At 43.6% G+C, this 16,159-nt stretch overlaps 1 protein-coding gene across 1 annotated transcript in view; it reads left to right on the top strand.

Annotated features, from left to right (window-relative positions):
- The first annotated feature begins 2,362 nt into the window (after positions 1–2,362).
- Positions 2,363–16,159, top strand: part of GNL2 (G protein nucleolar 2) — a 26,411-nt gene continuing 12,614 nt past the window's right edge. Inside the window, exons 1-7 of the mRNA XM_024738803.1 lie at positions 2,363–2,517; positions 4,224–4,308; positions 5,283–5,377; positions 7,459–7,598; positions 10,750–10,934; positions 14,579–14,645; positions 15,755–15,913. Coding sequence (XP_024594571.1) covers positions 2,454–2,517; positions 4,224–4,308; positions 5,283–5,377; positions 7,459–7,598; positions 10,750–10,934; positions 14,579–14,645; positions 15,755–15,913 — 795 coding nt within the window. The 5' untranslated portion in view covers positions 2,363–2,453. The remainder of the gene's footprint in view (positions 2,518–4,223; positions 4,309–5,282; positions 5,378–7,458; positions 7,599–10,749; positions 10,935–14,578; positions 14,646–15,754; positions 15,914–16,159) is intronic.

Raw genomic sequence — 16,159 nt, 5'->3', positions numbered from 1 at the left:
CCTAGTCTATTCTCCGGAAGTGGGCTATGGCACTCTTGTTTGGGGGGTCAAAGGGACAGAGTGAGGCAGAAGAGGACACCTTTGGATCCTCGCTGGGTGTGAAGTTGCTTCCGGTCAGCTCTGAGACACTTCCTCAAACACCACGTCAGGGTCAAGGGCGTTCAAGCAAACTTGTGTTTAAGCCCATGATACTTGCCCTGGGGGCAATAAAAGTGAGTCTCAAGGGACTGAAGGTATTTCCCACTCTTGTCTAGGACATGGCCTGGTTTTGCTCTAGAAAGATTGTTTTGGGGTTTGTTTGTTTCAGACTCAGAGAAATAAAGACCCAATCATCCCTCCCACAATTAGAGGACCTGACTTTATACCAAGTTGTTTGTTTTTATGGAACAAGCTACCCCACCCAGGATCCACCTTCTTCTGGCCTAACCACCTCTTCTCTGACCTAATCTGAAGGCACAGTGATGGACACTTCCTGACAACTTGAAGTGCCAAAAAAAGAGGGAGTCTTCTTGGTTGAAACACAGACATACAGAGACTTGACTTTGGCTAGTAAAAACAGAAACTTCTGGGTCTTACTGCCCTCATTCCCCCTCAGGAATGCAGAGACATTCCCATCTGCTATTCACTAAATGTGTCCTCCTAAAACTCATGTATTGAAATTCTAATCCCTGATGTGATGGTGTGTGTGTGTGTGTGTGTGTGTGTGTGTGTGTGTATGTCGGTGGGGGTGGGTGGTGGGAGTGGGTGGTGGTGGTGGTGGTGGAGATGATTAGGTTTAGATGAGGTCATGAGGATGGAGCCTCCATGATGGGATTAGTGCCCTTATGGGAAGAGGAAGACACTCCCCCTTTCTCCAGCATGTGAGGACACAGTGAGAAGACAGCTGTCTACAAACCAGGAAGAGAATTCTCACTAGGAAGCCAACCATATGGGCACCCTGACCATGGACTTCCCAGCCTCCAGAATTGTGAGAAATCAATGTTTGTGGTTTAAGCCACTCAGTCTATGGCATCTTCTACAGCAGCACCAGGTAAGACACCATCTATTCATTCCTTCATTCAGTGAATATTTATTTAGTCCTTACTATGTTTAGTAATGAGGACTTAGTCCTTACTAAGTGCTTTTTGAAGTCTTGAAGACACAGTGGTGAACAAACTTTCAAGATCCCTGCTCTCAAGAAGCTTACATTCTAGTTTTGGGGGAAGCAGCTGATAAACTTGTAAATAACATAATTTCAGCTAGTAATAAATGCCATGAAGTAAATAAAACAGAATACTATAACAGAGTAACTGCAAAAGAATGGGAGATTGTGATTTAGACAGATTAGACAGGAAAGACTTCCCCCAGGAGGAAGGGTTGCTGGGTAAAATACAGGATGCCCAAACAAATTTGAATTTCACATAAACAATGAATTTTTTGTATAAATATGTCCCAAATATTACATGGGACAGATAATATTTATACTAAAATCTATTCCATTGTTTATCTGAAATTCAAATTTAATTGGGCATCCTGGCTTTTTTGTTTGTTTGGCCACACAGCACAGCATGTGGGATCTTAGTTCCCCGACCAGGGATCGAACTCCGGACCCTGAAGTGGAAGCACAGATTCTTAACCACTGGACCACCAGGGAAGTCCCATGGGCATCCTGTGTTTTTTATCTGCTAAATTTTGCAGCCCTACCTGTAGGTGACATTTGAGCTGAGAACTGAATGACCAGAAGGAACTAGCTATGCAAGGTTTAGGGAAATGATGATTCAGGCAGAAGGAATACCCAGTGTAAATGTCAGAATAACCAGAGAGTGGAAGGTACAAATGAGGTCAAATAAATACGCAGGGACCAGATCATGCAAAATTCTTTAGGGATAGCAAGGAGTTTCAGTTTCTCTTCCTCTCTGTCTCTCTCTCTCTCTCTCTCTCTCTCTCTCTCTCTCTCCTTTAACGCTGAGAGTGATGATATGCTGTTGGAGTTTTCAGAAGGGTGACAAGATCTCATTGGTATTTGGCTGTTGTGCAGTCGGCCACTTTTGGAAGGGCTTAGAGGACAAATTCAGAAGATAATTAAACTTAACCTTCTGTCATTGGCCTGGGAAGAGGCATCTACATTTGAGGGTGGACCCAACTAAGAGTTCTAGGCCGGGCGTCCAGGATAACTGGGCGGTTGCTACGGAGGGCAGCTTGGTGGTTGCTAGGGAGAGAGAGGGGCGGGGCTCGACGCAGGGTAAAGCCTAAGAGGCCGGGGCGGGGGCGGAGCCTGGAGTACGGCGGCGCGCGCCTCGCGTTCGCAGGAAGTCGCTCAGGGTAAGGAAGGGATGCGAGCGGAAGTGACGTACTCCTGCGCACGCGGTCCAGCGTGGGTCGGGCGGGTTGTTTCATCCCGGCTTGGGAAGTTACGAGATCTTTTACTCCACGTAGGCCGGACCCAACGCTCCGGTCTCCGTCCCGTCGGCAAGATGGTGAAGCCCAAGTACAAAGGACGGAGCACCATCAACCCCTCTAAAGCCAGCACAAATCCTGGTACGGGCGGCGGGGCTCGCGGTGGGTGGAGCTTGGAGGAAGCTTGGAGGAAGCTTGGAGGGAGGGACACCGGGTGGCCTTGCTTGGAGTGACTTCAAGCAGAGTGGCCTTTGGGGATGAGAAGGGAGAAGATGATTACTTGTTTCTAGGCCCTGAGGAGGGCTCAGTCGTGCACGCCTGGCAAGGCTAGATGGCAGGCACCAGCTGTAAAGCCGGGAAAGTGAACACTCAGGCCTGGCAGCCTTGGGGCATCTCCACCTGTGAGGTGCAGAGACTGGGAAGCTCTGAGTTGGAAGGGACACTTAAATTTGACCTCTTCTTGGGTCCCTGTGTGTGTCAGGTGTTGAAGCCCCTCCCCCAATATAGTACAGTCGTGTATGAGTCCAGCTCTCCAGCTCAAGGAATTACTAGAAGTACTATGAATTAGACAAAGTCAGACTAAAAGTGATGTAGCCTGACCCAGCTGGCCCTTTACACTTGGCCACACTTGCCTACCACCTTAGCTTTGACCATTTAAATGAGAAAGGGCTAGTAGATTTGGAATCATCCCATGATGATTTGGATTTCAAATCTTGGAATCATCGCATCCGGTAAAGTGCATAGAAAATGCTACAGATAAGTATGATTGTTTCAGTAAAGATGTTTTTGAAGATGTGTATGAGTTTTGTTGAGGTTCCACCACAGAATGAACAAGATAGCCTTTGGGGGAATCCCTTCCATTTGGGTTTAGTTAATAAAACATATTAAAATATGGCCTAAAGTTTTTGATTTTAATTCATGTTGAATGTTTTACCTGGACCGCTGATAAATTATTCAGTTTGTGTAGACTGGGATCTGACAGCATTAGACCTGAAGGAGGCCCTTAGAGATCATGATGTTATAGGTGAAGAGACTGGGCCAAAATAGGGGAAGTGTCTTGTCACAGCGGGCACACGTAGTGAGCAGTAGAGCCGCCAGTCCTGTGATTTCTGCCTGTTTTCTACTGCATGACTTCAAGACACGTGACTTAAAGGCATCCCCAAATGAGAAGCTAAGCCGGTATTACTATGCTAATTTGTCCTTCTCTTTCTCTCTGAGATGTAAGGCAAGAATTACTACCTATTTTGCTGTTGATAAAACTAAGGTCAAACATTAGGAAATTAAGAAACTGGTACATTAGGAACACTTATGTGTCAGAATCGTAGTCTTCGTGATGCTTTGCCTGTAGCAGGCACTCAGTATTTGTTAAACTGAGACCCAGAGGTAGGTGTCTTAGTGGTTAAGAGCACAGATGGTGATCTGATGCTTTTGTTCAAATTCTGGCTCTTGTACAAAAAATCTTTGTACAAGACGCTTGCCCACTGAGCCTCAGTGTCTTAACCTGCAGAATGGGGATAAGGCATCCCTCTTGGTAGGATTGTTGTATGGATTACATGAGACGATGCCTATAATGTGGATAGCACAGTGCCATAATTAGTGCTCAGAAATATTACCTACTACGATTTTCAAACACAGTCCTACGGAGGGTTCCAGATTAGGTCAACTTTGTCATACCATGTAGCTTCCAGGAATGATTTTGTTGGAGCAACACGTGGAGAAAGTGGAGATTTTGCAGTGAGGTGGCAGCTTGCCTGCTTTGAGTGAACTAGTTGGTGTGTTTGAAGCAATGGCTATACTTAGACTTGTTGGCTATCAAATAGTGTGCCTTCCACTTCTGTGTTTCCTAGATCGAGTTGAGGGAGCAGGAGGCCAAAACATGAGGGACCGGGCCACAATCCGACGCCTGAATATGTACAGGCAGAAGGAGCGCAGGTGAGCCTGGGCGCTGGTGTCCGCTCCCCTTCCCTTCCTGCCCTTGACTTATAGCTGATACCTGTTAAGCCTTTGATATTCCCACCCCCGCTTTCCCCAGGTAGGAGTAGTGTATTTTCAAATACCGTTTTATATGATAAACTGAATTTTGGGTTAAAGACATGCGCAGTAGGGGGTGAAATAGTGATTGTGTCACTGTACTGTACGACAACCTTGTTCCCCACAGCCTCGGCCTACACAGATGGCATGTTAAATCTCAAGGTACATATCTGTCAGGTAGAAATCTGCTTTTCCTTAACAAAGCACATAGGATGGTGTCATGAAAGCGGCCAGAAAACTTGTTTTTTCTGATGACAAACTTTAGATCACAACGTTGTGGCACTTGGAAACTCATCACAACTCAGATCTGCTGAGGCAGCCTCTACCACAGGGGCTTGCTGAGTGTGGCATTTTGCGACCTGGTCTTATTTTGTCTTATTCAATTTGTTTGGTAATTGGATTCTTCATCCGTTCTAAAAGATGTGTCTAAAACACAAATGTCAATGAACTTAATCTGCCTTAGTCACCTACTCTGCAGTTTGTTTTAGAATTTCGAGTTCCAGCATAAATCACCCTCTACTTAAAATTCATTTAAACCAGTCTTCAAATAATTATCCAAAAAAGACTCAAGTATGCAGTTTTCTTTTTTAAAGCAAACAAACAGTAAACAGATTTTTAAACGTGGTCATTAGTCGTTATTCATCGAGCAGAAATCATTACGTGCTCTGTTGCAAGAGGTTAAGTGGCTTTGGGGCAGTCTGTTTTGAATGTAGAAGTACTTTTTGTTTACCAAAATCTGTGTTTCATGATCACTTAAAACTGGAAGGAGAAAAAAAAAAAAGAGGTCCTTTTGATGGAAAGCGTATTCTGTAAACCCAGCTTTGCTGTAGCCTTGCTTCTGTTGTCAACCCGAATCTGTTATTTCCTCAATTCAGGAACAGCCGTGGTAAAGTGATTAAGCCTCTGCAGTATCAGTCAACGGTGGCCTCTGGCACAGTGGCGAGAGTGGAGCCGAACATTAAGTGGTTTGGTGAGTGCGGTCCTTTGCTATTTTTACCCTAGAAAATGTGCGCTGTATGGAAAAGGGTAGAATGTTCAGGTATCTAAAAGGCAGCTATCTGGGGGCTTCCCTGGTAACGCAGTGGCTAAGAATCCGCCTGCAAATGCAGGGGACACGGGTTCGATTCCTGGTCCGGGAAGATCCCACATGCCACGGAGCAACTAAGCCCGTGCGCCACAACTACTGAAGCCTGTGTGCCTTAGAGCCTGTACGCCACAACAAGAGAAGCCACCACAATGAGAAGCTGGCACACTGTAGTGAAGAGTAGCCCGCAACAAAGACCCAATGCAGCCAAAAATAAATAAATAAAAATAAGAGGCAGGTATCTGGGGTGAGGGGAACTGCCAAGGACAGTATGAGAAAGGGATGAGATAAGAAGTCCCCACCGTGGGAAAAATGCAGAGAAAAGTCATGGCGGTGGCTTCCATAAATGACTTCTTTTTGAAAAGAGCCCATCATTGTTCACTGTGAGTGAACCCCTTAGACAGATGAGATCATCCTTAATGACTAGCATTCATTAGAACGCTCCTCTCCTAATTTCCAGTCACCTGGAGAGGTGACTTTGAGAGGTGCCTTGCAGGCGTGTTTGTGCCTTTAGCCTGAAGTTCCTCTGAAACACTTTTTCTTAGTGGGGTTGTATTTGGACTGAGTGACAACGAAAGGACCTCTCGTTGGTCCTTCCCAGGAATGAATAGCGTATCTCCAGAGGCCTTGGGGAAGCAGGATTTCTTCCTTTGGAAACTCCACCTTCATCTCTGTTGGGGCTTGCAGCCTTTCCCTCAGCCACTGCCAGCTGTGTGGGCACATCAGATGGTCAGACCGCATTCTTTGCCTGCTGTTTGACCTCTCTTCTGGGGGGCAGATGGCAACCACCTTTGCACATCTCGTACGTCTCTTGGTGGGATTGGTACCCCCTAGGAAACTACAGCACAGAAGAGTGTCCGAGAGAACTCCTTCAAGAGGCCTTTAGCATGGTGGCAAGGTCCGGTGACACTAGATCCAGACCTTCTGGGTTTGAGGCCTCGTTCTGCCATATCTGGGACCATGGTCAGGTTCTTAAGTTTGCTCATCAATTTCTCCATCCGTAAAATGAAGATAAAAACAGCACCTATTGCGTAGGACTGTTGTGGTAATTAAATGAATAAATATTCTTACGTAAAGTGCCTAGAATAGAGTCCAGCAAGTAGTACAATAGAAGCTTTAACCGCTGTCATTGTCACCATCCCCAGCGTGGTTGTCTTCACCTTGAGTTTGGCATTTGTGCTGCAATGCGCTGTTTAGTGAATACGATCTCTCACTTCCAAGGTGTTCTCCGAGCAGTGTTATATAGTTTCATTTTGTTCCCTTGCAGGGCTTTGTTATTAATTTAATAGTGCCTTCAAACCCTAATAACCCTAAAAACCAGAGCTGTGACTCTTAGGTGCTGTGCTTCGGGATTCTCTTGAGTATGCTAACTGATCAGCTGTGATTGGCTCCAAATTTCTTTGCCAGATCTAGCAGGAAGTAGGACATTTGTCAAATCTCAGTTCCATTCAGTGATGTTTATTTTTCAATTTCATCCAGTCAGGAAATTGGACTTGGAGAACTATTGAAACCCTTTGTGTGTCTGGGTTGGTGGATTAGTTCTTAGTGTATGAGTGCAGGAGAGGCAGTTTTTTTGTTTTTTTCCTTCTTTTAAGTTTGAAAATGGCTACGTGGGATGGATGTGTCAGGTGTTTAGGTGAGTGAGGGCAATTTAAAATCTTACCCTTATAGCACAGGGAGATCAGCTCGGTGCTTTGTGACCACCTAGAGGGGTGGGATAGGGAGGGTGGGAGGGAGGGAGACGCAAGAGGGAAGAGAGATGGGAACATATGTATATGTGTAACTGATTCACTTTGTTATGAAGCAGAAGCTAACACACCATTGTAAAGCAATTATACTCCAATAAAGATGTTCAAAAAATAAAAAAAAATAAAATAAAATCTTACCTTTCACTGTGTCCCTGGGAAGATGGAGGCGGAAGTTGTAAGGAGCTATTTGTTAAACAACAACATTCTTTTGTAAAACAGGAAATACACGTGTGATTAAGCAGTCATCGCTACAAAAATTTCAAGAGGAAATGGACACGGTCTTGAAGGATCCATACAAAGTTGTCATGAAGCAAAGCAAGTTACCCATGTCTCTTCTCCATGATCGAATCCGGCCTCATGTAAGATGGAGGATGTTCCCAGCCACCCATGCACATCCCTCTCTACCAATACTTTGCTCTTGTTTTTCCATAGAGAATAGTGCCTGCTTTCCGAGACTTCTCCTTTCACCTTTGTTAGGGGTCTCACCTTTAGCATGCACCGAATTCTGTTGGAGAAGTTCAGTGGCATAGTAGTGGACCAAAGCACAGGCTTGGGAGTCAGGCCTGAATTTTAATCTTTGCTCCGTCCCTTCCCGCAGCCTTAGTTAGGGTTCTCTGCGAGCTTTCACTTCCCTGACTGGTAAGTCAAGGTGACCCCCTCCTCGGGTGACTGGATGCAGATGAAACATCCAGTAAGGCTCTTGGCACATGGCGAGCACTTAGGCCACCGCTTACTTAGACCTAAATAGATCATGGCTATTATCAATACTATTTTTAAATGGTTTTGGTAAGCAAGCTTGTTTAAGTGGTAGTTCCGTCAAACTTTGGGGAAACATAGAATTAGGATTGGCTTGGTAGGAGGGAGACCTTTGGTGTTGAGCACTTTCAGCTTCTTGAGAGTTCCTTAGAGAGTCTTTTCAGCTGAAGGAAAGGGTGCCAGTCAGATTGGTTGTTAATCATTGAAGTTAGAAGTGCAGTAAAGACTGAATCTGGCTTGATTGGAATTAGTTTCACACAGAACCAAAGAAATGGCCTAATGCCTGCCTACACATTTTTACTTGCTTTGAATAGTAATTCCCAAAAATGTACATAAGTACAGCGCAGAGCTTCAGTTCCAGCATGAGGAGGGGAAGAAGACACTGACATGCATACATGGATTAAACACGGATTAAACAGTTCAAAGAAAAGCGTTTACTTGCAGAACAAAGTAAAACCCAAGGCCTGCTTATTGCCTCAGGGTTTGTCAATTATGCTTTGTTCTATGACACACTAGAAGAATGGCACCTATCAGTGGAGTGACTGTGTTCTTTCAGGGAAACTCGTGAACGACAGACAAGTTGCTCATTTCCTTTGTTCTCTCTGTCCTCCCTAAAGCCATCTTTCAACAAACTATTGACTCCTGTTTATGAGAAGAACAGAGAAGTTCTATTATGGATTTATTGCTTTGTTGCCCATGGCAGTTGTTCAGTGCTTCTAAAATTCAGTGCTTAAATGTCTGACGCGTAGAGTGAAGGGCCCACAGCTGCAGGAGTTTGTGTTTTGGTGCAGGCAGGTACTCAGTAACTGATGAGTTTTCTGCTCTGGCCTTGCAAAACCTTACCTGTTTTAATTTTAGTGCAATATCTACTACTCGTTATGAAATCTGATTCTGAGATTTGCTGCACAGTGGAGTCAAATCAGATATGCTTTTTTTTTGCGGTACACGTGCCTCTCACTGATGTGGCCTCTCCCGTTGCGGAGCACAGGCTCCGGACGCGCAGGCTTAGCGGCCATGACTCACGGGCCCAGCCGCTCCGCGGCATGTGGGATCTTCCCGGACCGAGGCACGAACCCGTGTCCCCTGCATCGGCAGGCGGACTCTCAACCACTGCGCCACCAGGGAAGCCCCAGATATGCTTTTAACTTTTGCACGTTCACCTGTATGTGCATTACAATTACTATGTTTCTGTAGCAGTACTACAGTGGAAATACTGTAACTTATATTGTCTCTGTATTTTAGTGTATAGACATATTACCACCTTGTACTTACTAAGGTACAGGTTTATAGACACAGGTCCAGGTATATTGTATGTTATAGGCTGAGAGATTTTCAAGGATAATTTTGATCATAATTTTCCCAGTGACATTAGAACCTAGTTCTCATGTAAAACGTGACTGTTCTGTTTGGGGATGTTCCCTTGTTGGAGCGTAGTGAGTAAAACTAAACTAAGAGATGGGTTAGAGACTCTGATAATAGCTTAAGGATCTTTAGGAGTTGGAGAGGTGTCTGTTAAGTTCAGAAGCCACTGGGTTGTTCTCTCTTCCGTGTTTCGTAGCTGGTGCTTACAGAGGAGCCTGTACTGGGGGGCAGAGGGTGTTTGTTTTTTTTGAGGATATTCTCTGCCGGCTGTTAACATAGTGTTACGTGATAGATCCTAACTCAGAGTTTGACTTTCATCCTGTTTCAAAAATTCCTCTGCCTGTAACTCCACATCAAGTTCTAGTTAGGATCAGGTTCCTTTTATCACATCTAAACTATTATTTTGGACTTTTGCTAGATGTTTTTCATCTGAAGACTTTGCATGTGCATTTAATAAAAACGTTACCTAAATTAGGAAAAATGTTATCTGAAACTAAAATGCATCTTACAAAACAAGCAATTCCTTTTAGCCATGAAAGAAATTAACTTCCAAGAAAAAGTTGGCATTTACAGTTGGTTTTTTTTTTTTAATAAATTTATTTATTTTATTGTTATTATTTTTTTGGTTGCATTGGGTCTTCGTTGCTGTGCACGGGGTTTTCTCTGGTTGAGGTGAGCGGGGGCTACTCTTCATTGTGGTGAGCAGGCTTCTCATTGTGGTGGCTTCTCTTGTTGCGGAGCACGGACTCTAGGCGTGCGGACTTCACTAGTTGTGGCTCGAGGGCTCTAGAGCGCAGGCTCAGTAGTTGTGGCGCACGGGCTTAGTTGCTCCGCAGCTTGTGGGATCTTCCCAGACCAGGGCTTGAACCCACGTCCCCTGCGTTGGCAGGCAGATTCTTAACCACTGTGCCACCAGGGAAGCCCTACAGTTGGTTTAAAAAAAACCCCACAAATTTGAGCATGATCATCCTTGACAAAAATCTGAATTTGGCGAATTTTATGCACTTGTTTGAAAGCTAAAAAAAAAAAAAAGGTCAGAAAAAAGAAGTTAATTTTCAGCGTTGTAGCAGTAATTACATTTGACTAAAGTTTATGATAAATGAAATAAAGCAGAGTTTTTGGCAAGTCTTACACACAGCTATTCATATTTGCTTTGACTATTTGTATTTCTCCAGGAAAGCTTACGGAGTCTTCAGAAGAGGGGAACAAGTGCATTTGCTATTTAAATAAGGATTTCTGATTTGAAGTCAGGCTGCATCCGTGTTGTAGATTTTGGTATGGGTTGAGCTTTGCAAAAATGAAAGCAGAAAGCCTTTCCCAGATAGGTTTTGAACTTTTTGCTTTTTCTCAGTGCTTTGCTTAGTGTTACCTGTAATTCTCCTTTCTCTTTAGAACTCAAAGGTGCACATCCTTGATACTGAAAGCTTTGAAACTACATTTGGCCCTAAAGCACAGAGGAAGCGACCAAATTTATTTGCAAGTGATATGCAGTCACTTATAGAAAATGCAGAAACGTCCACTGAGAGCTATGACCAGGGGAAGGATCGTGACTTGGTAGCTGAAGACACTGGTGTGAGGTACGGTTTTAAAGTTCATGCATATCTCCTCATTTGCTCTTCTGCAATGGACATCTTCTTTACATTTATTTACCTGCAAGAAGCTCGGTGATTTATCTCATAGGTGGAGATCTTCCCTTAGACTAGAAAAATTAGTGAAACTGGTTGGGGCCAGACTAAAGATAATTTAAGGTGGCTTGTTTACTATTGGTCTCTTAATTCCCCCCCCAAATAAAAATAAATAACACTTTCTTCATAATAATAACAGTATATTCTATCATAGACAAATTTTTAAAATATAGTTAAATTGGAAATACAACAAAAAGAAAATAAGCACTCATAATTCCACTAATGGTAAGCATTGTTAATATTTTGGTGAATATCAGTGTTTCCTCTGGACCACTGGGGGTGGGGGGAGTTCATTGATGGCCTTTGAGGTTTCTGTGACCCTCTGAAGATAATATGGAAAATTTATGTACACGCATAAAAGAAGAGGAGTTTTGTTCTTTATAGAGAAGGGGAGGAGAAGAAGGATCCATAACTTTCATCATACTTTCATAGGGGTTCATACCCAAAAGAAGGTCAAGGATCAGTTAAGTTGAAACGGGAGGGGCCACAATAGTGAGAGGCCCGCGTACCGCAAACAAACAAACAGAAAACAAAACAAAACAAAAAGAATATATTTCCATGTCGGTTCTTAGTCAACAGCGATATAATGTTTCATGTCGGAGTAGGTTTTTGTTGTGGCCAGCCCCATGGTTAGACATTTATGCTGTTCAAAGTTTTCCCCTATGGTAAACAACTCTAAGGTAAAACATCAATGTGACTAATTCTTTCTCATTCTTAATTGTTCCCCAAGGATAAATTCTTAGGGGAAATGACGTCAAAGAATATGCAGTTTTTTGATAGGCGGCAGCCTTATTACCCTCCAGAAAGGGTTTACCAGTTTAGTTCTCCTAGTTCTCCCACATGTGTTCCTGAGGTGCCCTAGCGGAGAGGTGCTGTCCCCTGCCTGCAGTGCCACTGCCTTGGTGCTGTCCTCGGTCCATCGCTAGCCCTGGGCCTCCTAGAGGTAAAGTCAAGGCGCTCGAGGCCAAGCAAAAAGAGGCAGCGAGTTAATTTATTCTTAGAACTATTTGGACCTGTATGCTTCTGCTGATTTGAATTTTTTCCACCTCCAAAGGGTACAGTCGGCAGTGGGGGAGAAACAAAACTATTCTTGTTCCAGGGACATTGGGTAAATGTCTCTGAGGCTAGTAAATAAGCAGATTCTCAACCTTATCAAGAAAGTTTCACTCTACGTGGGAGCTGTGGAGTGTGGATTATGGTTCAGATTCCTTTTCATAATTCTCTGTGACAGACTGCCTAATTATAGGTGCTTTTTTTAAAAATTGAATTTATTGTGGTAAAATATACATAACAAAATTTACCATTTTAATCTTTTTAAAAAATTATTTTTGGCTGTGTTGGGTCTTCGTTGCTGCACGCAGGCTTTCTGTAGTTGCGGCAAGCGGGAGCTACTCTTCATTGCGGTGCACAGGCTTCTCATTGCAGTGGCTTCTCTTGTTGCAGAGCACGGGCTCTAAGTGTGTGGGCTTCAGTAGTTGTGGCACATGGGCTCAGTAATTGTGGCTTGCAGGCTCTAGAGCGCAGGCTCAGTCATTGTGGCTCACAGGCTTAGTTGCTCTGCGGCACGTGGGATCTTCCTGCACCAGGACTCGAACCCGTGTCCCTTGCATTGGCAAGTGGATTGTTAACCACTGCGCCACCAGGGAAGTCCCAGTTTAATCATTTTTAAGCATCCAATTTAGTGGCATTAAGTACATTCACATGGCTATGCAACCATCACCACTATCCACCTCCAGAATTTTTTCACATCATCCCAACCTGAAACTCTGTACCCATGCAGCACTAATTCTCCATTCCCCCCTCTCCTCAGCCCCTGGCAACCACCATTCTGTTCTCTGTCTCTTATGAGTTTGACTTCTCTCTTGAATAGTACTTCACGTAAGTGCACTTGTACGGTATTTGTCCTTTTGTATCTGGCTTATTTCATTAGCATAATGTCTTCGAGGTCATCCATGTTGTATCGTGTATCAGTACTTTATTTGTTGTATTGCTGAACAGTATTCCATTATGTATACATGACATTTATTTTTATTCATTCGTCTGTCAGTGGGCATTTGGATATAGTCATTTTTTAAATTAAGTCAGTTTTTGGTCTGTCTACAACTAGTTTTTTTTTGTTTTGTTTTGTTTTAATTTTTATTGAAGTATAGTTGCTTTACAATGTTGTATTAGTTTCTGCTGTACAACAAAGTGAATCAGTTATACATATACATATATCTACTCTTTTAGATTTCCATCCCATTTAGGTCACCACAGAGCATTGAGTAGAGTCCCCTGTGCTGTACAGTAGATTCTCATTAGTTATCTTTTTTTTTTTAATTTTTTTTTTTATTGCGGTACGCGGGCCTCTCACTGTTTTGGCCTCTCCCGCTGCGGAGCACAGGCTCTGGACGCACAGGCTCAGCGACCATGGCTCATGGGCCCAGCCGCTCCGCGGCATGTGCGATCTTCCCGGACGGGGGCACGAACCCGCATCCCCTGCATCGGCAGGCGGATTCTCAACCACTGCGCCACCAGGGAAGCCCTAGTTATCTATTTTATACATAGTAGTGTATATATGTCAATCGCAATCTCCCAATTCATCCTACCCCCCCTTCCCCCCTTGGTAACCATAAGTTTGTTTTCTACAGCTGTGACTCTATTTCTGCTTTGCAAATAAGTTCATCTGTACCATTTTTCTAGATTCCACATATAAATGGTATTATACGATATTTGTCTTTCTCTTTCTGACTTACTTCTGTATGACAATCTCTGGGTCCATCCACATCTCTGCAGATGGCACTATTTCATTCCTTTTTATGGATGAGTAATATTCCATTCTGTATGTGTACCACATCTTGTTTATCCGTTCCTCTGTCAGTGAATGTTTAGGTAGCTTCCACGTCCTGGCTATTGTAAATAGGGCTGCAGTGAACATCAGGGTGCACGCATCCTTTCGAATTATGGTTTTCTCTGGATATATGCCTAGGAGTGGGATTGCTGGGTCATATGGTAGCTCTATTTTTAGTTTTTTAAGGGACCTCCATACTGTTCTCCATAGTGGCTGTACCAATCTACATTCCCACCAACGGTGTAGGAGGCTTCTCTTTTCTCCACACCCTCTACAGCATTTATTGTTTATAGATTTTTTGATGATGGCCATTCTGACCGGAGTGAAGTGATACCGCATTGTAGGTTTGTTTTTTTTCCTTGCGGTACGCGGGCCTCTCACTGTTGTGGCCTCTCCCGTTGCGGAGCACAGGCTCCGGACGCGCAGGCTCAGCAGCCATGGCTCACTGGCCCAGCCGCTCCGCGGCACGTGGAATCTTCCCGGACCGGGGCACGAACCCATATCCCCTACATCGGCAGGCGGACTCTCAACCACTGCGCCACCAGGGAAGCCCCTCATTGTAGTTTTGATTTGCATTTCTCTAATAATTAGTGATGTTGATACTAGTTTTGATACCGCTTTCCCTTGGCACATGGTTTTTTCCCTAAAACATCCTTTTAATCTTTATAGTGCTTCATTTGCTCAGTTTGGGTCTTTTCTTATTTAGAAATGAAGCCCAAGAAGAGATATATAAAAAGGGACAGTCTAAAAGAATATGGGGTGAACTCTACAAGGTAAGACTTTAAATTCTGTCTCACTGAGTGGTTCCTTTGGCTTTCATGATCTTATATGAGAAAACTGACTTGGATCTATTGAAGCTCTGTCAATACAAATTCCACCTCCAGGATGGATATGTCTGTGCACGTACTACCATTGTTCTAGATAACCGCAATTTTTTATTACTCATATAATAGTAATAACCACATTGCATAGATTCACATATTCTCTGTTAATATTTCTTTGGATTACCTGCTAAAATGATATTCCTGTTGAGATTTATTATACATGGTTAGAGCTGCATGAGAATTTTTGAGTTACTTAGTCCAGCCCTCTCATTTTACAGGTGAGAATTCAAGTCTAGAAAGCTTGAATACCTTCCCCAGCTTACCAAGGTAGTTAGTACAAGAGGCTTTGTGTCTCCTGAGTCCCAGTCTAGTTCTCTTCAGCTGACTGAGTTTTAGGTCCACACTCAAGTAATATTCTCGGTAATGAAGACTTTCAAGCATAGTCACGTAATTAAATATAACATGATAGGAAACTAGTACCATGAAAGCAAACAAAATTTTTTAGTTTTTTTGTAAAATACTCAAAATCTATAACATGGAAGCTTAGAGGTCTAAGAAGTAAATGAGGGACTGCCCTGGTGGTGCAGTGGATAGGACTCTGTACTCCCAGTGCAGGGGGCCTGGGTTCGATCCCTGGTCAGGGAACTAGATCCCACATGCATGCAGCAACTAAGAGTTCGCATGCCACAACTAAGGAGCCTGCTGCAACTAAGGAGCCCTCGAACTGCAGCAACCAAATAAATAAATAAAATATTTTTTAAAAAAAGAAGTAAATGGTTCTGCTCACTAATACATAGCAGTCGTGAAATAGACTGGTTTCATGCAAGCTAGTTCTATTTGGAATTCAACAAGTTTCAGATACTCACAGGATGAAAACAATTTTTTGAGTACTGATCCCTGGGCTTTGAGATTGGCCACCACCTGCTCTCCTCATAAGACCGTTGAGAGGTTATCTCTATTGTTGCTTTATTTTTCCCAGGTTCCCCTAAATGTCTTCTCTCTTTCATTTTGCCCTTGTGCTCCTGTAGCAAGTCACTTTTGCCTCTTTGAATTTGCAGGTGATAGATTCATCAGATGTTGTAGTTCAAGTTCTTGATGCTAGAGATCCAATGGGTACCCGTTCCCCTCACATTGAGACTTACTTGAAAAAGGAGAAACCCTGGAAACACCTCATTTTTGTTCTTAACAAATGTGACCTTGTTCCAACCTGGGCAACGGTAAGTACAGTTGCTAATGCAGAACAGATGACCAAGGCCACACGGCTTCTGCAGGCTCTGAGTCACCCACGAATAAGTCAGTGTCGTGGTCTCTGGGAGTTGGGGCAGCAGTTAAGGTGTTGCACTATTGAGGGTGTAGTCATTCAAGTGTCCTCATCGAAAACAAAACTAAAATCAGCTTCATTGATGATGGGCCGTTACCTTTTTTTTTTTTTTTTTTATTTCATTTATTTCTGGCTACATTGG

This window comes from Neophocaena asiaeorientalis, unplaced genomic scaffold, assembly GCF_003031525.2.
Source record: "Neophocaena asiaeorientalis asiaeorientalis breed wild unplaced genomic scaffold, Neophocaena_asiaeorientalis_V1.1 scaffold106, whole genome shotgun sequence".
NCBI lineage: Eukaryota > Metazoa > Chordata > Mammalia > Artiodactyla > Phocoenidae > Neophocaena > Neophocaena asiaeorientalis.
This window is presented reverse-complemented; position numbering and strand designations above follow the sequence as displayed.